At 38.7% G+C, this 25,741-nt stretch overlaps 2 protein-coding genes across 2 annotated transcripts; one reads left to right on the forward strand and one right to left on the reverse strand.

Moving 5' to 3' along the window:
* The first annotated feature begins 1,240 nt into the window (after nt 1-1,240).
* LOC115748837 (fasciclin-like arabinogalactan protein 3) lies at nt 1,241-2,602 on the forward strand. The gene has a single exon (XM_030685477.2). It carries the CDS (start codon nt 1,596-1,598, stop codon nt 2,454-2,456), a length of 861 nt encoding a protein of 286 aa, XP_030541337.1. The 5' UTR covers nt 1,241-1,595; the 3' UTR covers nt 2,457-2,602.
* A 1,122-nt stretch (nt 2,603-3,724) lies between these two features.
* On the reverse strand, nt 3,725-24,840 carry LOC115748852 (selenoprotein H-like). Its single transcript, XM_048277909.1, has 5 exons — nt 24,814-24,840; nt 8,051-8,476; nt 6,266-6,362; nt 5,684-5,743; nt 3,725-4,146 (listed from the first exon to the last, which is right to left on the reverse strand). The coding sequence occupies exons 2-5, from the start codon at nt 8,422-8,424 to the stop codon at nt 4,063-4,065; spliced, it is 615 nt and encodes a 204-aa protein (XP_048133866.1). The 5' UTR covers nt 8,425-8,476; nt 24,814-24,840; the 3' UTR covers nt 3,725-4,062.
* Between the last annotated feature and the right edge of the window lie 901 nt (nt 24,841-25,741).

Consider the following 25,741-nt stretch of genomic DNA (forward strand, 5'->3'; position numbering starts at 1 on the left):
TCAAATTCTAAATAGTGTTTTACATATACAATCAAGTCTCAAACGTTTGGAACACTGCACAAAATTCCTAAACATTTTGGATTGAGTGCAATCAAGTCATTAGGACAATGTGTCGGGAAAATTTCTTTTTTTTTTTTTTGGGAGGAGGGGGGGTGGTTAAGAAAATGGCAAAGCTCGAGTATTACATTAAAACTCGACTAACAAAGCTTAAACTAGATTGAGCTCCTATCAATGTAAAAATTAAACATATTGGTGGCCTATTTAATGCCGGAGTAGTATTTACATCGCAGGACCGAACGATCTAATTTGCTAAGCAATCTGCACACAAATTTGCTTCCCTAAAAATATGAAGAATTTTGACTCGTTGGAAGTACTTTAATAATTTCCAAATTTGAAAGATGAGGATGTCAGCAAAGCGGCGAGAGATGGGTAATTTTTGAAGCAATGCAATTGCCACTTGGGAGTCCACCTCTACAATAGCTTTCAGAATGCCCAGAGAGATTGCCAGTTTGAGGCCCAAAAGGACAACATCACAGTTCAGGCTTCAAGGAAGAGCATTCTTCTTTGTGTTTGGGCAAAACGAGCTAGCCAGTTGCCTTACTCATTGCGGAGAAGCCCACCTACTGAAGCTGAACTCGGGTTGTATTTGCACGCTCTATCGGGCAAATTTATTGATGTGGTATATCGAAATCCCATGTGAAGCTTCTTTTTTTTTTTTTTTCATCTTTGAGCATATGTGGCGCCATGTCTGAAATTAGGCTAATTACAATAAAAAATACTAACGCAAAAAAAATTATAAAATAATAATAATAATAATAATAATAATAATAATAATTAAAAAAAAAAAACCTAAGTGAGAGAGAAGGGGGGCCAAAGTTGATCAACATGCAAGCTCCGCTAACGTAGTTATGCTCCAAACGATCAATTTTTAAAAAATATTTTCAAATCAGTCATTTTTTCACGAAATAAATGCACTGTTAATAACGTCTACCGTTTCAGATAACACAGTATTTGATAGATGGTTCTCTGATAGATAAGACCGGGTGAAAATCAAGAGCAGTGGCTGTTGATCTGGTCTTGGGCAGTCAGAATTGGGACACTGCTAGATCCGATTGATACACGTTCACGTATCTGCCTCAAGTACCATGGATTGGGAAGAACTGAAACACATATTGAAGTCCAAGGCATAATCGAAACGAGTCGAAATTCAGAATACAGTTCAGAAAATTGAAGAGACACAATGCATTACATCCACATTACGATGCAGATGAGAAGATCTTGATGCAGGACCCTGCAACAGATTTGTGCCAAATTTTGCCCATCTGCCAGTAGGTTATCAGTTGGAATAAGGTAAGCCAGACTTTGATCCATATTTAGAAGAGACAACCATGATCTGCTCCAGAAAATCCAGGATGGCAAAGCCTATCTTGGACTAGGGAGGGAAGGAGAAAATCACTCTTGCCCATCAGAAAACCCTTTGAAGAACTCCCTCATCTCCTTCATTGACCCTTCCATCCATATAAAGCTTCGAAGCTCAAAAAGTCTCTGCACAGGTTTTCGGGACATCCCACATTCAGGAAAAGAAGGCTGCAAAGATGAACTCCAGGGCTTTTGCTTCCCTCTTCTTTGCAGTCTTCGTCTTCTCTTCCTCGGCCGCCAGTGCCTTCAACATCACCAGGCTCCTCGACCGGTACCCAGAGTTCAGCTCTTTCAATGACATGCTAACCCAAACCAAGCTCTACGAGAAGATCAACCGCAGGCAGACCATCACGGTCCTCGCCCTCGATAACTCGTCCGTCGGCGATATCATGGGGAAGCCTGAGGAAGTCCTCCAGAGGATCCTGAGTGCGCACGTCGTTCTCGACTACTATGATATCTCGAAGCTCCATGACCTGTCCAAGAAATCTACCGTGCTCACCACAATGTACCAGGCCAGCGGAACCGCTGACAACCAGCAAGGGTTCTTGAACGTGACCAGACTGGCCGGTGGAGACATCGTGTTCGGGTCCGCAGTGAAAGGAGCGAGCCTCAATGCCAAGCTTGTGAAGGCCGTGGCTGCTATGCCCTATAACATCTCGGTCCTTCAGGTTAGCTGCCCGATAATTGCACCAGGAGTAGATCCTGCCAACCCGAACGGAATTGTCACCGTCACTGCACCCCCGCCCGCTCCACCGGCGGCAACACCCAAGAAGGCCCCCACTTCAAGCCCCGCCAAGGCCCCGGTCGCGGCCAACACACCCGAGTCATCTGAAGCTCCAGGTGCCGAGGAGCCAGCAGCAGATGCTCCCGCTGATGCACCAGAAGCAGACCCACCAGCCAGCTCTCCCCCAGCACCCGGACCTGTTTCAGATGAAGAGGCAGATGCACCAGCTTCGGCGAACTCTTCGAACTCGCTCGTAGCTTCGCAAGTTGTTGTTGGCGTCCTGATGGGTTTGTTGTCAGCGATCATGGCGTAAATGTGTAGCCCGGTTCCATTAAGCTTTTTCCAGAACAAATGGACACGATATAGCTCTTTTACTTTGTCTAATTGAAGCAGATTCCAAAATTCACACACTCAAGGATTGCACAATTCTTAACACTACATCGTTCTGCTTACCCATGGTTCTCTGCAGTCTCTCTCACCCTCTCTATTCGGCACGAAACGACAATTTACAAGAAACAGAACGACTCGCAGTGGCAGATGGGAGAATAGTAAAGGAGAAGTTATACGTCACACGAGTGCAAACCCGTCTCGCCAATTCATGTGCTGCTCTATTTCGAATCGCAAGGCATGCCAGTTACGGTGACGACAGTCCAAGCTTGTAGGAACAGAGATCATCACCTTCATATAAGAATTTCGCCTAAGCTTGTAAGTTTAAGGCCGAAGATATAGCAAACCTTGTAGGCTTGGAATAGTGCAAGGCCTGAGCCAACACGCAGCTTTATCAGCTCCTATGAACTTCTGTGACCACAGCAGCTCCGAAACACTGGCAAGCTAAATGAACAAATAATTTGAGGCACAGATGATTCTTATAAGCAAGACCTACACAAAGTCGAAATTCGGACTTCAAACATTAGATTTTAGTGCAATGGCATCAAATTTCATATGATCCTGTTAACCAGTGGTTTACAGACACTTGTTAAGCAATTATTTTGAGAAAATTTTATGGTTCCACTAGACAAATTGATCTTATATTGTGCGCACAATCGATGTCTTGAATTATAAACAAAGTATGATTAACAGATAAATGTATTGAAAGTTCTAAAACTTATAAAAAATACAAAATTGAGTACTAAAAATTTTCAAAAAGTACAATGAAATCATAAAACTTATCAAATTTTTTCAATAAATTCATTCCTTAACTCTATCCAACTTAACAGAAAAAAGATTTTGGCATTGCCTTTTATTAGCATACACACTCCTATGTGGCACCGAGCCACTGACGAAGCTAAAATGATGTCATTTTGAACCTTTTTTTTTTTTTACTCAAATTTGATGTAAGATTAAAATTAAGCTAAAAAAAAAAACCGTCGTTGCTGCCCCAACATTACTGGGCTCTAGCCAGTTGCCAAAGACAAACATGCTTTCCATATCCAAGTAGACTGCAACTACCGGTGAGGCAGACCTAAGCATAACACTGTCAAGAGTACCAAATGGACCAGGACAGAGGAATCTCTACTCGTTCTTTCCACGAGAGATGCGGCAGACTCCTTGATTGTGACGAATAAATAAAGCACGATGCCAGCATTTAAAGTGAGGAGGCCAGCTTTCAACTTTCCAAGCAAACCACAAGGAAAGAGATTAGGATCAGAAGACATCCACAATCAATTAAGGAGAAGGCCCAAATATCTCAACTATCTAAGAGAGTTTGAGGAGAAATGAAGGACAAGTTTCCTCGTAAGATTGATGCAAGTAAAGCAGAGTCTCAACCTCAAGTTGGTAATTTCCTGACTAGTAACTATCCTAGCAGTTCTATCCATGCCCTCCATGGCGCATCAAATTAAGGGTCAATTGCTGCTGATCAAAAAGAGCCAGGGTGAAATCCTCCGTATAGACAAAATTCCCTCTTAAGCAAAGTTACTTCAAGCTTTGACCTTGTGGATTATGTCCAATATCACCTCGTCCATGTCAAGAGCCTTCATGGGACCAAATGGTCGTTTCATGTCCTGCACTCGTGTAAGGCAGTAAGGTCAAGAATACACATCTGAGGGAGGAATAAAATGGATCACAATCTCTCATAGATTGGCTGGTAACAAGGAAAATCATAAGAGTAAGGGTGAGAACCATAATGAAAGTTCTCCAAAGTTAAGATCATAATATCATCATGTTCAGTAAACAAAAAACAAAATCACATGATCTTGGATGAAACTTGGTAACAGCAAAATGATAAGGCATTAACTATGCTACCAGGCTGCACACAACAGCATCCAACTATAGATATAATAAAGAGGAACATGTTAAAGGATGCTCCTAGTGCACCTATTATGGGTCGTGTTTTTGAAACATTCATGTCTATTTGAAGCAGATGAGATTTTTAATGAGTCGTTGCTCAATTTTCAAAATGCATCAGTATCCGCTATTATTATTTTTAGTCTTAACTAGTTGCCTTGGGGTACTCATTAACAATATTCTAAATGAAATTATTCCCTACCATTCAATAGCAAATTTACAAAAGGGAAATTTCAAGTTCTCATTTAGGTCCATCCAATGTCTGGGAAATACCCACACTGTCAGTAACCTAGGAAAGTATTATTTACCCACCATATACTCGGTTGTTTTCACAGGTTATGCAAACCTCGGCAATGTTGCTTCAAATAATCGTTTCAGTAACCATATATCTTATAGTATGTGATGGAGAAGATCTATTGGTAGAGCACTCTTAACTAGTATGGTTCGAACAAAAGCGTGCTTTACAAACATCAACATGTGCACAAAATTAGAGTAACGTAGATGATAATGCTTCGTTGAATATGCAGGCATAGGAAAAAAGACAGATCAGAAATAATTCTATCTATGAAAAAATATGTTGCAACAATCGAGGATAAGATGAGAAAAGATCATTTAAGATAGTTTGGTCATGTCTAACGAATACCTACAGATGCCCCAGTAAGAAGATGGGAGCAATGGATGACAATACTAGTTAGAAGGGGCAGGGAAAGACCTACGACGGCATGGAAGGAGACGATCACAAAAGATATGAAACTTGTAGAGCTTACAAAGGATCCAACAAAGAATCAAGTACAATGGCATAATAGGATTCACATAAACAAATTCACTTTGAAGGACAGGATTTAAATTAATTTTTGTAAGCTCAGAACAAATCTTGAAATAAAGGCACACTTTGAGATTTCTCAGAGACTTTTACTTGAAATATTTGTTACTGACAAGCTCACATCCACAAAAAGTGGAAGTACTTTCCACCAGCGAATTATTTCTGAACTATCTGATGACAGTGTACCATAGTTAGATCCTCGGAAGTAGGTCAAGTCATCTTTTATTCTACCTTACCCACAAGAATGGACAAAATTCAATCAACTATTCACAGCATTTTTCATCTCTTTCACACTGCCATTTCTGACAAGATAGGCGCCAAGATTCTCACAAATGAAATAAAAAGGGGCAGCAGTCTCGTGGGTTTAACCTTATAGATGAAATGGTAAAGGTAAATAAAGCCATTAGCAAAAATATTGTGAAAGCACTAACCAATAGGCTGATGAATATTTCACCACCTTCCTCTCGTATTTCAAAGCAACCTCTTCTAGGCTGTACAAAAGAAAAAGATCAAAGTTTAGCTAACAGATATTAGTAACATGACAACTCTCACTTAAAGTTTGCTATACCTATGGGCAGTACATAATAAAAGAATGCTGTTACATATTAGTAACAGCATTCTTGCAGAATTAGATCAAGGATGTACTAAAATGCTTTCCGACAAATCAAGTAGCAGTACATAATAAAAGATGCTACCTAGTAAATCAATCTTTGAGGTCAGTCTTATAGTCTTTTACTTTGGATGACACTGACTGCGGTAACTTCACATTATTAGCAATACCAAGCCATTCACACTTTTTCTTAGAAATAGATTTCCTCCAAGAGAATACAATCAACATAATGGTCACAACCCGTCATCAATTTGGACGGTGCAATTCATTGAAGATTTCAGTATTAGTTCTGTGCAGGGATCTTTGCTTAGTCAAATCATGTTAGAGCAGCTCCAATCCCCTAATATGTGGAAACAAAACAAAGGGGCAAGATTACCTCCCTATATAGCGTACTCATGCTCACCTTATCTGGGTTGACCACAACAATGATGCCAGGCACACCTTTCTCCAAGCCATTCTTCACTTGAATAGCCCTTGTTTTGAAGGAATTGCATTGTTTGCTACACGAGAAAAAAACTAGTTAAGAAAAAATGGTGATTTCTTTATGCCTATTACAACTTTGAAAAGAGATATCTCGGTGGCATTATCATGTAAGGGAGCTTCAAATTTATAAGTAGTGGCCGCCTTCAGTACGGCACTAAATACTCAAATCACCACATACTTAAACCCAGTTAAAAATTTCTCTGTCAAATGATCAAGTAAGCCATAAGCTCGTCAAAATGAGCATTCAGTTGAAGATCTTATTCCATTTTCTAGCCGATTAAATTTAACAAGTTTTGAGAGAAAATTATAACAAAAGGTTTGATTCTCGTTATTTTCTTCACAGCAACATAAATATATTAGAGTGCTATGATAGATCATACCCAAATCTCAGAGAACAAAAAGCAACCCAAACAGCCACTAAGCTGAAAAGCATACTGGAAATACATGAAAGCTGAAAAAGCAGCACACATCCAGAACAAAACAATTTGCTATCTCCCTTGTACAAGGACAGCAAGCAAGATGACAAGAATCTCCAGCAATGAACCAATCTACTTAGAACAACAGTCTAATGAAAACACTGATAGAATGTTCGATAAGTGCACAGTTCTAGTTCCCTGTTTCGTCATGCTCTGATTATAAAGTAGCTCTCAACAAAAACAGCAGTTTTAGTATGATGGAATGGAATTAGATAGAAATGGAATAGAAAGGGGAATCAAATGGTGTGAGTGCTTTTTATATGCTTGTCTGTGATTTAAAAAGAAAAAGAAATATGGGTATCCAAAGGAAGGAATATCAGTGTCAACCCTTCAAAAAGTAAGTGGGAGAGAATAGAAAAGATGGACTAGTAAACGTATTCTGCTTGAGTCTTATTGCTCAAGATTGTACACGCCATCTACAAAAAAGAAAGGAAATTCCAATAAACCATGACCATTCTTGCTAGAAGAAAGACCATGCCAAAATAATGGAGAGGGAATTAAGCCAGTGTCGTGATTCCATTTCAAGTTCTGTTCCTCAAACCAACCATGCCATTAGCGAAAGGGAAAGGGAAAGAACACGATTCGAGGGCAACAGAGACAAATGGCGCAATATTGTAAGAATGTTTTCTTTCTTCCTTTGATAATGGCAAATGACGGGGAAATGAAATGGAGGAATGTGGCAGCAAAGTCATCATAACAGTCATTACCCCACTCCATTCACTACCTACAAGGAAATGAACGAAAGAATATGACAAAAACCTCTCCCTATCAGTTTTCCTAGACCGCCTTTCTCTCTCAAAAGAGAAGGAAACGTTTTCTTACCTCCTTGTTCCATAAAATGCTAGAATTTCTCATCAGGGTTTTAATGGTCCTGCCATTATCGCACACCAGAGCAAAAGGGAAACCGCTGGGCTCTCAAACATGCTTCTTTCCTCCTCCTTTTCAGCGAAGCTACTTTTCAGTCAGTATCATGGGCGTTTCATTCTGAAACAACGAAGAAGGTCTAATACATGTTTCACCCTCTTCGACCCACTGAACACAACATCGGGAGGACTATTACTAATTTTGTTTAGTCTCGGTGACATGAAATAAACCCCAAGAAACTGCATCACCAAGAGACAAAAGACCCACAAATGCGGACCCTCTCAATATTTCATTCCTGTCCTCTCGCAAGAGAAAGAAAAGCAGAAACACACGCACGCAGAGAGAGAGGGAGACAGGAGCGTCACCAGTGCTCGATGACGACGGTCTTGGCCTTGGAGTCCAGAGCTCCGCCAGCCTCCGCTTGCTCCACTTCTCCGTCTTCAGCTACCTCTTCCTCCCGGTCCTCCCCGTCGCCACCCTCGGCTTCTCCGGCGACACTCTCCTCCTCCTTCGTCGCCTTCTTCTTCTTCCTCCCACCCCCCTTGGCTTTCTTGGCCGCCGGCGGCTTGGGCACTGAGTTGGAGCTCGGGCCACCAGCGGAGGGCCCCCTCGTCGAGCTACGGGTCACCCTTGTCGAGACGGCGGCGGCGGCGACGGTGGTGGTTTTGGTGGCGACCGTGGGTGGTTTCTCCTCCTCTCCTGGGGCCGCAGCTCCACCCTTGCGCTTCCTCGGTGCCATGAATGGAGGAGAAACTCTCTATTCTCTCTCTTTCTCTCTCTTCTCTCTCTCTCTCTGATGACGATGATGATATGCTTGGAGGTCACACTGACAGAGGCACCCTCGCTTTTGTGTTTCTGCCCAATGAAACAACTCCCGCGCAGCGATCCGGTGAGCGGCAGAATTCGAACGGACGGCCCCGATTCGTCCAGGGCCCCCTCGCGTTTTCTACCGCGGGATGATGATCCGACGGTCGATGATACCATCCATCCATCCCATGATGTGCATTTCCACGTCTCCATCAACTTTAACTGTTTCTGTATTAGTCATTCCACGTCGATTTCCATAAATAAAATAAAATACCCATGTTGCCCCTTTATTTTCTCGACATTTTTACTTGTTATTATCATTGAAAATAATGTGGGATATTTTTAAATATTTTCGCAATCTTAAAGTTAATTATCCCCCCCCCCTCAAGTCAAAAGAGCACGAAAAATATGCGGAATATGCTCAAGATAATGTTATCAGAAAATATTTGATCCGTCGATCGAATGCACCCGTGTTGCTGTCAGGCAAAAAAATAAAATAGCTAATTGCAAAGTCAATTAAAGTAACATGATCAATCGATTCCACCAACTTAGTCGTGTAACTGACAATGATGGATGAATACCTTATCCTTGTTGGCTAACTAAAACTCTAGGATTCAATTTCCAGCTTATTAAACCATATAGGCCAAACATGAGAAGGGAAACTCGTCATCTTCTTTGCACATAAATATCTCCACATATTCAAACCTTTCACACACAATCGACACATCTATCCAAAAAAAAATATCCAAAACTATATTCTCCTAAAAAAAATGAGCCACCAAGCAAAAATCACATTCAAATTAACGTACTTAAATTCATACATAACAAAACGGAATGGGGATATTTGCGATTTTTCCTTTTTTTAGCCTAGGTGATTTTTTTTTTTTTTATGACCGAGGTTTCGCCCGACTGGCGAGCTTCGCTCAACACAACAATAGAGCACGACTAGTCCTCGGGAGGGCCTAGCGCAGGAGCCCACCACCACGACCTCCCACTTAAGACATCGGTGTCGAGAAATTTTGAACTCGGGACCTCTCATGAAATGAACCGAACTCAAACCAACTCGACCACCGATCGGTAGGTTAGGTGATTTTTGTCTACATGAAAATTGAAAAAGGTTTTTGCACTTGAAAGGATAAGTGAAGAGTAAAAGTATAAATCCACCTTTCTGACATTTGACTTAATGAAGGGTACTTTCTTTTTCAACTGAAATATTTTGTGGATACATATGTGGCCAATTGTGAAAAATTTACAAGGGCGTATTCTTTATTGGAAAAAGATAAAGACAACAACCATTGTTGAGGAGAACAAAAAGCACATTAAGGGCATGCTTTTGAGGGGAGGTCATGAAGAGAAAACGAGATTAAATTGGCTCAAATTTTAAATTTCCCTCCACAATCTTATAAAGGCAATTTCAAATTCCTTTTGATTTGCCACCCAAATTTTCATTCCTCCCATTTTCCTTGCTGCCCCCAAACACAGCCTAAGTCTCCTCACGTATTAACCATCAAACTAGAGCTCTCCTGTGTTAGTCGTTGTGATGAAGAATTCTTTTCCTCAGTGCATATATTGGTTAATGTATCTCTTTTCCATGAATTAGTGGTAAATGTTCCATGTAATTTCTAAACAATATGAAAATGTTTAAAAGTTCATGAACAATATTGAATATCGAATCACAGTTTAGGGCCACATTGATCGATCAAAAATTTATAAGCAACATTGCATATTGAACCAAAGATCATGGACTACTTTGAACAAATTAAACATTCGTGGGCGACATTGCGCATTAAATCAAGTTCAAAGATCATTTGTGTCATCTTTCCTTTAAAGAAATAGGTTTAGCTCTTGAGACTTAAAAGCATCCCATGACTCAGAAATTAACACCTTGATGACTTGTTGCAACATTAATGTTTGATCACGAGTAAAAAAATCACAAATTGTTGTTGATGCAACGTGACATCCTAAATTTAACATGTCAATGAGTTCCCCTTAAATGTTGATTAATTGGAACTAAGTAATTTTATGGTATGTCTGGCACGACAAAAATTGAAACCGAGTGAAGGATAATACAAAATGAAATTGAAATGAAAAGAAAACGTAATCAACATTTTGATTGATATGTTTGGTTGTAAGAGAAGGATGTTGTTGAAAACGAATGGTCATTTTCTTTGGACTATGTTTGTTTCGCGAAAAATAAATGATTTGAAATATTTTTTCCCTAAAAATGATCATTTGTATGCTTAAAATAATTAGTCAATGAAAGATGTTTTCATTATCGACAATAATTTATGTCTAGACATTTTCATGAATGATAAAAATATTTTACATTTTTTTTAAGTGACACAAGCGGTCTTTTTAAGGAAAATGTTTTTCAAATCATTAATTTCCTTGGAACAAACAAAGTCTTATATTTATATTTGGTTTGCGACCCAAAAGTTGAATGGTAAATTAGTAATATCAAATGAATGGCGCTTTTTCCACTCCTGTTATAGCTAAAACACTCTCTATCACAGTATTTTGACAATATTAACCTTTGGCGATCTCGTCCTTTTTTAAGCATCCTTTTTTGTTTGGTTGTGGTGTCTGGTTTGTTTTCTTGTTTGTCTTTGCTCGTGGGTCCCTCTTTCCTCCTCCTTTTAACTTCTCTTCATTCCCTCTTCATTCTGATCTTGGTTCATGAGTGGTCTACCTCTATCACTTGTCATGCTGGGCACATCGTACTCATTAGTATTCGAATAGTTAATCGAAGTTTGATATAAAGGAATACAATAAAGCCAAAGGCTCTCACATTAAACTTCTTAACGATGATCGGAACACGGGGATCTAAACAATTGACGAGCAATAGGGCCACCTCATCGCATAAGGGCTCTGACTTGAGGGCTGAGTTCGCATTCACCTCTTCAACCCTCTCAATCGCCCAAAATGGCGGCACGGCGACCAAGATCGGCACGAAAGTAGGATAGGTAGCGGGGGAGAGGAGGCGCGAATCCTTGCCGATCTTAAGGATGGGTTTGTCGAACCTAAATAGATCCGAGCCATGGATTTGAAGGCTGGTAGGTGATGATGAATCGGCGATGATGGTGACAGTTCAGATCAAGAAGAAGTAGATATTGTTGATAGGCTCAATGAGGGTTTGGGTGAGGGGGTTCAGCTCCTGGATTTGAAAATTTAATGGGGTTTTTCTTGTCTTTGTGATCGATCTTTCCAAGCGTTTGATGCGAAATGGGACAACGAGTAACACAGAGATCGCAAGGGAAGGAATGGGGTGAAGAGTGAAGAGGTATGAGATGGGTTTCTTATTTACAATTGAGCTTTGAGTTGAAGAAATGAATATGGAAGAGGACTAATTGGGTGAGGTGGAGGTTTTTTGCAAATCTACGATTCAGCTCCGTGAGTTGCCTGTGTCGAGGACGGACGTTTATTTTTTTTTTAGTGCCGACGACGGACGTTGGGGTGTAAAAAACTTGTCTATTATTGGTATGAGAGTGATGTTTTAGAAAGAGAGAACAGAGAGAAATAAATGAAAAGAAGGAAACTGGAACAACGAGAAAATATAAAGGAAAAAAGCAATTGAACTATGCTTAGAAAATGCGGGACTGGGTTAACATTGTCAAAATATTGTGATAGGAAATGTTGTAGCTATGGTGGAACTAAAAAAAGCTCGACCTTATCAAAATACCCAAAAACAAAAATGCTTCGTCTTCAAGTAAGGTAGGAATGGAGTCCGAGTTTATTTGGGCTCGTGGACTGAATCCTCATAGTAGGAACGGGCATTTATTAGGAATAACCTAACAAGCTGTAATTAAAGGAGACTTTAAATTGCTCAACTTAGCTAAATAGAGTTAATTACATTATTTAAATAATATTTCACGGGTATAGTTGATTGTAAACTTGCTAGTCACATTATATTATTAAAGTAAAGCAACTATTAGCACAATTACCACATTAAAATGCCCAAAAACGTCTTTAGGTCACACAAACTTTAATTGATCTATACATAAGGCTCATACTCTCATCCATGGCCATTGATGTCAAATACATTTTTCAATCAGCTTCTTTCTCACCTTCTTTCTCTCCCTCTTATAGCCATAACTTGCTAGCTATTCTTAACACTATTTACAACAAGTTTTGCCAACTCAAGTTAGTCACTTTCCACTCATTCATCTTGCCACATCTCCTCAATTTCCGACCACATGTTTTAACTTGAGGTGAAACCATGCATGACATAAATTAACCTTAGTTAATGCCTGAAATATCTAGATGTGAGACTTCTTCTTCATTTCCTTATTGGGGTCTTGAGTACCATCGTCTTCAATTATTCCACCCAATTCCACTCTCAAATTCGGGCATCCAAATTGCCCAGTACTAAATGTCTCCATTGGGATATATTCACAATACTAGCACAAGTGGAGCTAGCTAGGAATTACCATCTTTCTTAATCAAGCCATCTTTGAGGTAAGATTTTCTCCCTCAAAGCTTTCTTCACCTCAATATTGCCAGATTAGGTGTATGATTTTTTTAACTAGTGTTTTTTTTTACGTCAGATTTTTAACTAGTGTTAATTCAAGGCTATATCTGTAACATCTTTGGATTAACTCACCGATTTTGTCCTTTGACGTACAAGTGAGCACTTTCTCGGGAAGTCATCGATCCTAGAAGTGCTCACACCTAAGCATGCTTAACTTTGAAGTTCTAAAGCGAAGCATTATCGTTGCGTTAAAAGGCGTATCTGTGAGTTAATTTTAGTTTTCACATATATATTCCAGAATTGCTCTCCCTCTGTTCGGTATACGGTTCGGTTTATTCCTACCCCTTTTGCCATCCTAAAAGCCTGCCATGAGCCGCTCATTATCCAGATCCTTTAGCCCCGTCGACCACTCCCCACCTTCATCGAACCGAGTCGTTATAGACACACCAGCTTCCACCCGGTTTGTCCCCGAACCACACACCTACCAAAGCGAGTTCTACTCTGATATCATATTGTGACATCCCTAAATTAACTCACTAAGTATTGTTCACTTTGGCACGTCTCATACCGAGTCTTACGGTTTTTTCCTTTGGCGTACAAGTGGGCACCTTCGCAGAAGGTCACCTATCCTAGGAGTGCTCCCACTTGAGCACACTTAACTTAGTTAAATAGTACCATTACGTCAAAATGCACTTCCGTGAGTTAATTCCAATTTTCACATATATATTTCAGAATCTCTATCTCCCTATTCAGTGCACAATTTGAATCATTCCTGCTTCCTTTGCCATCCTAGAAGCCTGCCGAGAACCACTCATTGTCTAGACCCTCTAGCCCCGACGACCACTTCCTGCTCTTTCGGACCGAGTCGTTACAATATCAGTTGATTTTAAGGTGGATGAAGCTTTATGTTCTCTCAAAACTTTCCCTCCAAAGTAAGTAAATCTGTAGAAGATAAAGTGGGTTGATCCACCTAATACTCTTGATCCTTATTTGATTTTAGCATAAAATTTTAATATTATAGATCCATGTTGTTAAAAGAACTGGTGATAACATTATGAGCTAACAACAAACTATATTTATGAGTGATTTTTGATGATTTTGCACCATGGTTATGCTTCGTCAATATAAGATTAAAAAAATGTTTGTTGATGCCACGTAAATTTGGTACGAGGCAAAACTATATGCATGAGTCATTCAAGAGGATTTTGATTGACTTTAAGGAGCAAAAGTGTGAGAGATGAAACTATGCATGTACATGGGTAAAATAGTAATTTACACAGTACTAGCGCGAAACGTAAATTCAAAGCTTATAAATTCCTTTGTGAACAATGAAATTTTATTCATTAAAATGTTTACTAGGTAGTTATTAAGTTAGATTAGTTAAAGGAATTTAAATTTGGTAAAAAAAACAATATAAGTATTGGAGAATATGGGGATTATGTAATTTCAAAAAGTTGGAGGTTTCATGTTCTAAAACTGAAAATTTTGGGGGCTGTTTACATGTTAAGGATGCTTATGATGGTAGGTTTCTAGTTGAATAATTGGGAACAATTTTGTTTTTGAACACACCCTCTTCTCTTTTTTCCTTGCACGATGTTGATACATGGTTTTTTATCATTTTATTTTAAAAAATTAATTAAATATACCAAAATAATTCATAAAATTACAAAATCAACCTTGAAAGCTTTGGTCTAGCCTTAGGAACCAGTTATGAACAAAAAATAATTTTCGTAATTTTTGACATTTTTCGAATTTATTTTAATTATAAAAATAGCCGAAAATCAGTAAAAATAGTATTTGTGGTTAGAAAAATACGCAAAAATAGTCCATACTTTTATTTTAATTCCCTTTTCATTTTGGCCTCTTAAATTTTTAAAAATTCAATTGGGACCACATACCTCTTCATTGAACATAATCCTAAATTGACTAAAAAATTTCATTTTAAATCATTTTAGCCAAAAAAAATTTCTTTTAGAGTCATGACACGAGACTTTGATACCCTGCATCTCATTTCAGTCCTTATATTTGAAAAAAAATGCACAGTTGGACTAAAAGGACCTAAATGCACTAATATTTTACATTTTAGTCCCTGGTTTCACTCATAGTGCAATTAATATTTTTTCTAGGGGTCTCCGTTTAAAGGTAATCATATTTTTAACTACTTGAAAATATTTATGTGTGACTCATAATTATAATTTTTCCTTTCTATAGAAAACATATTTGATATTCTCGTTATCCAATTCCAATTCGTCTTCTCTTTCATTTTTTTTTTTTTTTTATAGTTGATCGTATCCACATTGTAATTTGATAAATCGTGCATAAATTATTTATACATATATTGATCTAATTTGATTTAGTAAATTGAACAAATGAGTTTAATTTGATTTAGTAAGTTAAAAAGATAAAGACATCTTAATTTTAATATATATAGTTCCCTTAACTAAATAAAAAAATTAGGAACAATTTTTTTGCAGTTACCAAACGCCTTTTTTTTTTTTTTTGGTTTCGTAATGAAACTTTATGTAGTCACCAAACACATTTATGTTTTTTTTTTGTTCTAGGAATATAATTTTTTTGCAGTTACCAAACGCGTTTTTGTTTCAAAAAATCGTTGTCAAGAACAAAAATAGATAAAAGTGTTTCTGTTCTAAAAATTGTTTCGGAAATAGAAACGTTACTATACGCAGCCTAAGGTTTCCAGCAAAGATGACGATGATGAGGATGGTGGCTATGGCGAACCGAAAGTGAAGGTTTGTTTTTTTTTTTTTGGGTTAGCGAAAGTGAAGGTTTTGGCTGGTGCGATTTAAGGCGGTGAGGAATTGGGGACCTACGGATGAAGAAGACTTGAACGAAGAAGAAGAAAAGAGAAAGTGAAGAGACTAAGAGAGAGAGAGAGAGAGAGAACGCGTTAACGGAGACGGAAGTCAGGGAGGAGAGAGCGTAACGGAGAGAGACGCCCATGGGGTTCTGAAAAATCTGACAAAATAGGACCCCAATATAACACGTGACAACCTACGATTGGGCGGGCCACATGGTGACGTGGAGAGGCCTGGCTGATTGGTCCTCGAAACCGGGCCCCACTCCACCATTTCTCGCTGACGTGGCAGTAGATAGACTGATGTTTGCGCCTAATCGGGAGGTCATCCGATGCGGAATTCCGAACTGACCTATGCCGGTTTAATGCTTGTAGGGAAATTGAAGGCTCTTGATGATACATGGATTCAAGGTCATATTCGAGACGCCTAAACTGAAGGTGGGAGAAATGGAGTTCGAATATGGAGGAGAGAGTGAAGTCAATTGCAAATGAGATGATCAGGCTGGGCAAGGGATCCCGAGGTTCGCTGTTTGTTTTCCGGCGGCACCAATAAAATGTTGGACTTCGTCGTGACAAGAATCTTGAAAGCTTTGCCGCCTGAGCTTTTTGTTGAACGTCCGCAGCGAAACGCTCGTGACCATGACCCTAAACCTGTCTCCGATGTGGATTCGCGGTGGCACTTCTAGTTGGTATTACAGTAATATGTAGATGCATGTTGCCTCTAGGAATGGCGAATAAGCCAGCTTCGCCAATGTTGTTTCTTAATAGGTATACCAAAAGTGGTGTTACTTGTAATGAATGTCATTTCGGTCCCAACCAATTCAATTGGTATGATCAATTTCCCAATCTTTTCTCGAACAGGAACGATCAATTGATCTTCCGATGGCAACATTCGTGCTATGTTTTGATATTGGAAGGGAAGGGAAGAGAAAATGGAGATACAATTGCAAAAAATTGGAATTTCGTTCCCTACTCCCTCTCCCGAGTGAGAAATTTAAGTTTCATTTGTTTAGCGAAAAGTATGATCTTTATGGAAAATATTTTTTAGGAAGTCATTTTTAGGAAAATAACAACAGTTTTCTGTACTTGGTTGAAACCTGAAAAGACTCGGAAATTTTGTTTCATTGTTTGGTAAGCAAAATTTGCCTTATATTTTGTTTTTTGAAATAGACATATATTATTCGGGCTTTGATAACTTTGGTACAGGCTCTCGGGGAAATGGGTAGGGGACTAAGGTCCCCAACCACTCGAGCTTGGGTCCATTGAGGCTGGGCTCGAGACCCCAATGCACGTGCCGGGATCCCTGGTGCTGTTGCTTGAGTCCAAGTCCACAATGGTGACTTTCCCAACCCAGGGTAACTCGTTCATATCAGAGGCCAAAGAAATTATGTTGGGAATAAATTTTTCCTAATTCTCTTTTTATGAATCAATAAAATAATCTTCTACTATTAAGTTTATGTATTGATGGCACTTACGTTATTTTAAACTTCATTTTACTAAACGATACTTGTCAATGAATTTAGAGGTGACAAATGGGTGAGATGGATTGTGTTTGGGTGATCATATATGGGTTCGACCCAAGTTTACCAATTTTGTTCAAATTGACTAAGGGTGAGCATGGTAGGGGTGGGCGGTTCCCACCGTTGGTTCCATGGATCCACCCGGGAAGCGGTCCCCAGTCCCTACAAAAGTGCATTCACCAATTATTATCACGGTAAACCTAGCTTCTATGTGGGTACTTCTTTGCAAGGAAAAAGATAATAATAATAATAATAATAGTAAAGGAATTTGCATGAGGGTCATGTTTATCAAACACAAAATGATAATGTGATTTTAGGATGACTACTCTCATTTGGACATTTGGTTCCGTCTTTTGCTTATCATTTGATAGAAGGGCAAATAGATTTTGAAGAACCATTTGTTTCAGCTTAAATATGTCATTACGGCCTCAAGTGTTGTGCATATTCTTGCTTCAAATATCAAATTGAGTCAACCAAACTAGAATATACGCATTAATGCTTAGTAGATGAGACTGGATGTTCTAAGAGATGCATTTGTGAGTAAGTGGCAAGGGAGAGAAACAAATGCGTGCTCACATCAAGAAAAGAAGCAAACAAGTAGGAGAAGTTAATCTTGATGGAGACACCCATGAGAGGGGTGAGAAAGACCGAGGGAAAATAGCATCATGTTAATGTATGTTCTATTTTGAGGACTGCGAGATGCGAGTAAAACGGTAAGTTAAAGGGAAAAAAGCAAGTGAGAAAGACTCACTTTCATTGAAAGTGAGTTGGAATTTTATACACATATACACCTCCAGTTTAGGCCGGTGAGCGCGTGGGCGGTTTCACGATTGGAACCGAGAATTAGACCGTTACTCACCTGTTTCATAAATTAGAACTAGGAAGCGGACCGGTCCCCATGAAAACCTCCGATTCTAGGCCGGTGCGGTCTAGTTTAGGCTAGTTCTTAGTTCCTTTGCACACCTATAATACTAGCGCTGTTATTTCCTGAAAATTTTAAAAAGGCCTATACCAACGCAACCAAGATCCCTTCTAAACCTACACAAATAACTCATATTTTTTCACTATACCAATTTATGACTTAACAAAAGCATCATTAGAAGTCCTAAAATTTGTCATAAAAGTGCAATTGCATCCAAAAATTTTCAGAAAATGCAATCAAGGCCAAAAACTTATCAATTGATGTAATTAAGTCATTTCATTACTTCCGTCTAATTAGGCTAACGAAAAATGTTGATTTGGCATTTTTTTTTATTACTTTTTCTCTCATACGTGGCGCTGATGTCGCTAAATAAAAAAAAGTCAGCCGCTAAATAAAAAAAAGATAAGTCCAAAATGACTTCATTTTGGTTCAAAAGGACTCTGCAGGGCATCGTTCCCGCCATTGCTGGAAGGCCAGCTTAATTGGACGAAGTTAACTCAAGGACTTAGTTGCACCAATTTGACAAGGTTTAAGACTTGATCTCGCTTTCTAAAAGTTTTAAGACTTAACTGTACTTTCGTTACAAGTTTTAGGGTTTTTAGTGCACATATTCATTTAAAATATTAAAATCAAGAAAATATAGAGATGTAATCCGCCCCTTCCTTCACTTGGTAGGAAATGAACATCCCTTTATTGGGAGCATGCAGTAGGAGTCTGATACCTTCGCCATGGGAGATTGTCAAGAGAGAGCCGAAGTTCGAGCTCGTCAGCATATCTAGTTGGACCCACCTTAATTCAAAAAATTAAGCCAATAAGTTATGGGCCAACAAAGATATGTTAATCGCTCAACTCCACAATTAACATGTGTATCTCAACAATCTCCCATCACGTGTGAAAGTTAGTATTAGGTTTGCTTCCCATTAATCCAGGTACCCTTTTGCATCAACTTATCTCAACCTGAATGTCCAATGCCTTCCTTCATCCTTGGTATCTTTCTCTGGACCGAACCATGAAGGCTCTTGGAAACCGTGTTGGTTACCATATTCATTCCTTGAAATATTCCTTAAACATCAAATAGATTGGGGGCTCGCCAATCAACCATGGGTTTTGATACCATTTGTTGGGAGCACGAAGCGTAAGTCTAATACTTTTTACCCAAGGGAGATCGCCGAGAGGGAGCCTAAGTCCAAGCATATCAACATATCCAATTGGATCCACCTTCACTCGAAAGCTTGTGTTAAGTGGTCTTAGACCTCTCTCATTCCAAAAACTAACTCAATAGATGAGGCTTTTTCTCATACTTATAAATCGATCTCCAGCTCCTTCCATAAGCGATGTGAGACAACCCCAACAATTTTTCTCTCACACATCGAGCCTTGGGTCGGAACTATAATAATCTGTTTCTTTCCCGTATGGCTATTGTGTTTAGAATTGTTGGTAACCCGAGCTACGATACTAGTGTTGGATGGTCTTGAGCTTCTTTCATCCCAAAAGCTAGCTCAAAAGATGAGGTTTTTCCTCTCACTTATAAATTGACCATCAGCCCCTTTCACAACCGATGCGGGATAACTCCAACAATCTGCCCCTCACACATCGGGCCCCGAGTCGAAGTTGCAACAATCCATATCTCTCCCCGTGTAACTATTAGATCTATAATTATTGGTAATTTGGGCTTTGATACCTGTTTTGGGTGGTCTTGGACCTTTCTCATCCCAAATCTCAAAAGTTAGCTCAAAAGTGATGCTTTTTCTCACACTTATAAATCGACCATCATCCCCTTTCACAACTGATATGAGACAATTCCAACAATCTCCCTCTATTGAGCCTTAGGTTGGAACCACAACATTACGTTTCTCTCCCGTGTGATTGTTAGGTTTAGACTTATTGGTAACCCAGGCTTTGATACCATTTATTAGGAGCGCACATCAGAAGTCCATTACCTTTGCCATGTGAAATTGTCAAGAGTGAGCCCAAGCCCTATGTGACGGCCTGAATTTTCGCAATTTGGATTATTGAGTGGAATAGTTAATTAAGGATAAGGACAAGTGACAAGTACGCTTTGAGATGGTTAATCTTGGAAAAAACGGAGGGATGGGTGAAGCAATTTTCGAACGAAAGGATTAGATTGCCTAGCCCACACTTTTGGTTTCAAGTTGGCTCGCGGGGGAAATGAAGAATGAGATATTAACCTTAATTGATCGGGTGTGATATCAATGTAAGTGAAGAATTGTTAGGCATCGATTATAGTTCGAATCATAAAAGTTTGGTTGACAAGAGAATTGTTTTGAAAACAGATCGCGAAACTTAATCCCGAAAACCCAAAATTGGTCCCCAATCACCGACCTACCTCTCTCTCTCTCTCTCCCTCCTTGGGTAACGCTCTTCCCTCTCCATCTCTCTTTTGTGTTTTCCTTCTCTTCCTCTCAATCCCTCTCTCACCCGCGACCTCCTTGACCTCTTCCCGCCCTAGCCGACAAACCAGCAACAACATTGCCCTCTAGAGCTCTCTCGACCACACCCTATCTTCCTTTTCCTTAGCCCTCCGTCCGCCATCGAACTCACCCACACACGCTACCATCCCTTCTCTATCTCGGCCGCACGCATTGAGAGGGGAAAATGAAGACTTGAACTCGTTTCAAGGGTAATTTAGCTCCCGTTTTCTTCGTGGACGGTCCCAAGGCAAGTATCTATCTCTCCTTGTCCTTAATCTGCCCAATCGTCGTTTGTTTTTAACTTGAATTGTTAAATTTCAAATTGGGGACAAGTTTTCTAGGCAAATAGGAACAGAAAGGGAAGATCTTCGTCGAGGCGCATCACTCCAATGTAAGAAGCCAGCAGATTTTTACCCAAACATGGGCCTTCCCATCATTCCTAATCTTCAGAGCAGTAGGATGTTGATGTGTGTATGTTTCTCTATCTCTCTCACATGATACTTTCAATGTGTCTTGCTTTATGTTTTCAAACCGGGGTTTGCCTTGCTGGCGAGCTCAACTCAAACCATGAACCATATACCTCATTCTTCTATAAAGATCGATTGACCTTTTTCGAAGTGAATTCGGGGTTTGTCTCTCCCTCTCAAGATCGATTGACACATGCGTCAATCGAACGGGGCAAGTGAACTTTGAAGTATTCTTGCTGTTTCGCTTTCTAACTTGGAAAAATGATAGAAATGGTCCCTGAAATTTGATTCAATATGTAATGTGGTCCATGAATTTTTAATTTGTTTAATGCAATTCTTGAACTTTGGCCCACTAAGCAATGTCGTCCGGGAAGGGAAAAATTACCAAAAAGTCCTAAACATATTGTAATTGTGCAAATTCAGTTCTATACATTTTCTTTTTTTCAATTGAGTCCTAAATCTTTTACATTTGTGCAAATTTGGTCCATCCGAACAATTTTTGCTAGGAATCGCCGACATGGATGCACAACTATTCTATGACTGGTGCTGAAGTGGATAATTATTATGAATATTTTAATATGTTTTCTTTTTACTTCCCTTCTTCCTCTAGCTGGTCGCCGCACCTTGGTAGTTTGCGAAAGGCGAGGACCAGTGAGGTTGGACTCGTCGACGCTGGATTTGGCGAGGCTCCCCTAGCCCTAGGGAGGCTGATCTCGCCTCTGGCCGGTAGTCAAGGTCAAGCGACGGGCTAGAGGAAGATGGAAGAAAAAAAAAAGAGAGAAAGAAAGGAAAAAAAGGAAAATAGATAAAAAAAATTTAAAATATTATTAACTATTGTCCACATCATGCTGGCCACGCTACGTGAGATAGCTAGCATTCATGTTTGCCATTTTCATCTAAAATTGGTTAGCCGGACTCAATTATCACAAATGCGAAAGATTCAAGACTAAATTGACAAAAAAAATTTATGGCTAGATTGACACCATTGTAATAGGTTTAATACTTTTACGATAATTTTTCTTATGGATGACATCGCACATTGGGCCAACGTTTAGGATCACATTGAATAAATTAAAAGCGTTGGGATGATATTGCTTATTAGGCTAAAATTCAGGGACCATAATGCACACATTAAAAGTTCAAAGACTATATTGAACTAAAGTTTAATGACTATTTGTACTATTATTTATTCTAACTTCTCTTAACCTTCTTTGGTGTGGGATATCGAGAGATCTAATTCCAACGTTGTCTTTCTGAATAGCTTTGTAATATCCTGACAATGTTGCTATATTTTGGAATAACATCGCCAATGTAGTAGATAAAGATATTGATTTTACCTTTTATGTCTGTGGGATGTCACGATGACAAATCACTCTATACTTCTAATTCATCCAAGTTCATTTAAAGCATAGGCCTGGACCATATGAGATAACTGAATAGTGTGTGTTATATAATTGCGACAATAGCAACATTCAACTGTCCCATGGCCAAAAATATGGATTTTTTTTTCTCTAGGTAAATTTGAATGTGTGTTGTCAAAGACCGTTGTTAAAAAAAGACGACTGTAACTTTTTGGGTTCTTACAAACTTGTCCGTACTTGGCCAAATGACTCTTTTTTCGGATTCTTTTGATTTTTTTTTTCCGATGTGGCATCATTTTACCATTGCTTATTATATAAAAATAATAAAAAACTTGCACATAAGAATTTTCTGTTATTCAAATTGGATGGAATTAATATGAGTACTCGATTGCCCAAGCTAGATAAATTTTAGGACTTATCTCCAAACTAAACTGAAAAAAAGGAAATTTTTTTTCTAATTCAAACTTAATACGGTTTTATTCGGGGAAAGCAATTGTGGTAAATTCAGATGCTGCTTGAACTTCCCAACGATATAAGTTAAAAAAAGGCAAATTCAGACGTTCGTGCAACTCCATAATGCCCTATTATGTCCCCATGATTTCCTCTAAGCCACAGAAAATCATTTTTTGTAACAGCAATAACAAGCATTTCCCTCTTGGCAGGCACAACTGTTTACACGTTCAGTTAAAACTTGAGCCCTTCTATATAAACCCTATTGGGATTTCACCCATAGTATTCAAAGCTCATTTGCAATCCATCAATAAGAGGAGGGGGGAAAAAAGACAATGGCGACTAGAAGCACAATTTTTGCTATCGCCATAATCGCCGTGCTTCTTACGGCACATGTTGCGTCGGCGACACCGAAGTGTGTCCCGGAGTGCGTGCCTAGTTGCACAGCATCGGGCGGGAGCAAGCTGGAGTGCATCAAGAAATGCACCAGGGCCTGCTTTAAAGCGCGACGGCTTATTGATTGGAATTGGGGCTGGGGTTGGGGAGGGCTGGATAAAAAGGCACCCCATGTCCCTAAAAATCAGTAGATGATTGTTGTATTAAACTTTTTCATCCGATCACAAAAGTGATCATACATGTATTAGCCTCGAGTGAAGGTTATGCTAGTATTGTGATAAATTAAAGGGAAATGTATACGTACCCCAAAAAAGAAATATGAGAGGACTAAAATGATATTCTGCCCATTGTAACAAGGTTGAGTAATAATCTGCTTATCATGATTTATCTCTCCTTGACTTTCTTACTTTTGTTGGATTCTCTTCAAGCAACAGTTTGCAAATTATTTTATACAAACTTAGCGGTGTGTGTTTGTTTATTGTGTAAGTGGCACTAGCGTGGCAGCATTCAACTTTCCCATGACCGATGCAAGTAAATTTTAACGTAGTGTTGTCAAAAAACGGGTTCGCAATAAGCTACCTACGCAAGTCAAATCCGTGCCTAACCGGTTTGCAACGCTTAGAGCGCGTTCTCTATGCTTCCAAGCAGCTACCCCTGCACTTGTGCGTCCGATTTTTTTTTTCTTTTGAAGTTTCATAGAATCAAGCCATAAATCTGTATTTCAAAGGCAAAGCTTGTGTACTAACCTAATTAGCACCGACATGTGACACGGGACACGATACGAAACGACATTTTGACATTTCATTTTTCAAAAATAGAAAATTCGGACATGTTGGGCACGTTGTATATTAAGTGTATAGTTTTATATATACATGATAAATTACCATTTTATGATTACTACAATCAAGTTAATTTGATTCAAATTTACAAATAAATAAATAAGAAAAGAATGGCTATAATGAATTTACACTAAAAACATATTTGTGAGTATCATTCATTGTTGACAAATTCAACTACATTTCATGCTAATAATTGATAAAATTTGGAGGGAAAAAAAACAATCAATTCACATTCCACCATTAGGGTTTGTGAAATTAGGGTGGTTAGGTGGAGGCTTTTGTGTTCTGATAGATTTTCAAATTTACCCATAAGATATTGAAAATTTTCAAACCTGACCTCACATGTGTCAGAATAGTGTGTCGGGATTCCCGACTCGTGTGTCGCTATGTATTCGATAGAGTTGACCACGTGTTGGAAGTCCGACACGGAGCTTTTCGAAGAGTGTCCATGCTTCTTAGGTACTAACCATTAAGATTGCATATGATTGTTTAGATATTTTTACTTGATAGAAGAAGGCTGGATAAGATAAGGATAGAATTGATTCCAAGATATTTTGTGCACGGTATTATATGTGTCCAAAATTGTGTTATTCGAATGTATGTTTTTCTTGCATGCCGCCCATTCCTTGTACTGCTCTCTCCACACTAAACCCCTCTCTCTCTCTCTCTCTCTCTACCAACGGGGTGGACCAAACATCCAAATCTAAGGAAACACGGTTTGGCACCACTTTCCAATTCAATTGAGGTCATCTTGATAGAGACCTTTTTTTTTTTATCTTCGAAATGAATCTCGAATAATTCTCAAAATAAATCTATACGAGAATTTTTCTCAAAATAAATTTCTCAATGTCACATCATGTCGATCCTAGTCACGTTCGCATCTGTCCTCGAATTGTTAAAATAACTTTCCCGATGTTCTATTTATATTAGAGTTATATAGAGTGTATATGTAAGTTATATATGAAGTGCCGAATAGATCCTTACCGTTTCTCGATTTTTAGTTTCCCTATTATCTTTCAATTAAGTGACAATATTTTTTTTTTGTCAAAATTAAGTGAGAATAGTTTGACAATGCTGGAAACTACTTTCTGTCGCCAAAAAAAAAAAAAGTGAACTAATATTTTAAAAGGAATTTTGCTGGGTGAAAATAATGGTATACTTAACATTTTACAAGTTTTATTGTAGATAAGATATAATTACATATTCAATCTTTAAATTCTATTATCACTAGCATTTTTATTTTACTTTTAGCCATTTATAAATTCAAACTGTAAAACTGTATATATTAATAGAAACCTATATTTTTTTTTCTGAACTATAAGACTTTAATCTAATTTTCGTAATTAGATTCAACATAAGGCGCATTTGATTTTAAAACTTATTTTGAAATACATGTTGTCCATATGGAACAAATGAATGAGTTAAAACTTGTTGGTTAAATGCGTAACACTTCTTGTCTGGTTCTAATTATGGATGATGGATTAATTCTAAAGACTAAAAACAATGCAGAATGTGAAAATTAATTTTCTAATTTTAGAATAGAAGCAAAAGCGACTAGGATAGGAAGGATCATGACGTA

This window comes from Rhodamnia argentea, chromosome 4, assembly GCF_020921035.1.
Source record: "Rhodamnia argentea isolate NSW1041297 chromosome 4, ASM2092103v1, whole genome shotgun sequence".
In the NCBI taxonomy this organism is placed as follows: domain Eukaryota; kingdom Viridiplantae; phylum Streptophyta; class Magnoliopsida; order Myrtales; family Myrtaceae; genus Rhodamnia; species Rhodamnia argentea.

Coding starts and splice junctions, on each gene's coding strand:
- LOC115748837 (XM_030685477.2), top strand. CDS start 1,596: ATGAACTCCAGGGCTTTTGCTTCCCTCTTCTTTGCAGTCTTCGTCTTC.
- LOC115748852 (XM_048277909.1), bottom strand. CDS start 8,424: ATGGCACCGAGGAAGCGCAAGGGTGGAGCTGCGGCCCCAGGAGAGGAG. Junction 5,744..6,265: donor TTGTGGTCAACCCAGATAAG/GTGAGCATGAGT, acceptor TCTTTTGTACAG/CCTAGAAGAGGTTGCTTTGA. Junction 4,147..5,683: donor AAATATTCATCAGCCTATTG/GTTAGTGCTTTC, acceptor ACACGAGTGCAG/GACATGAAACGACCATTTGG.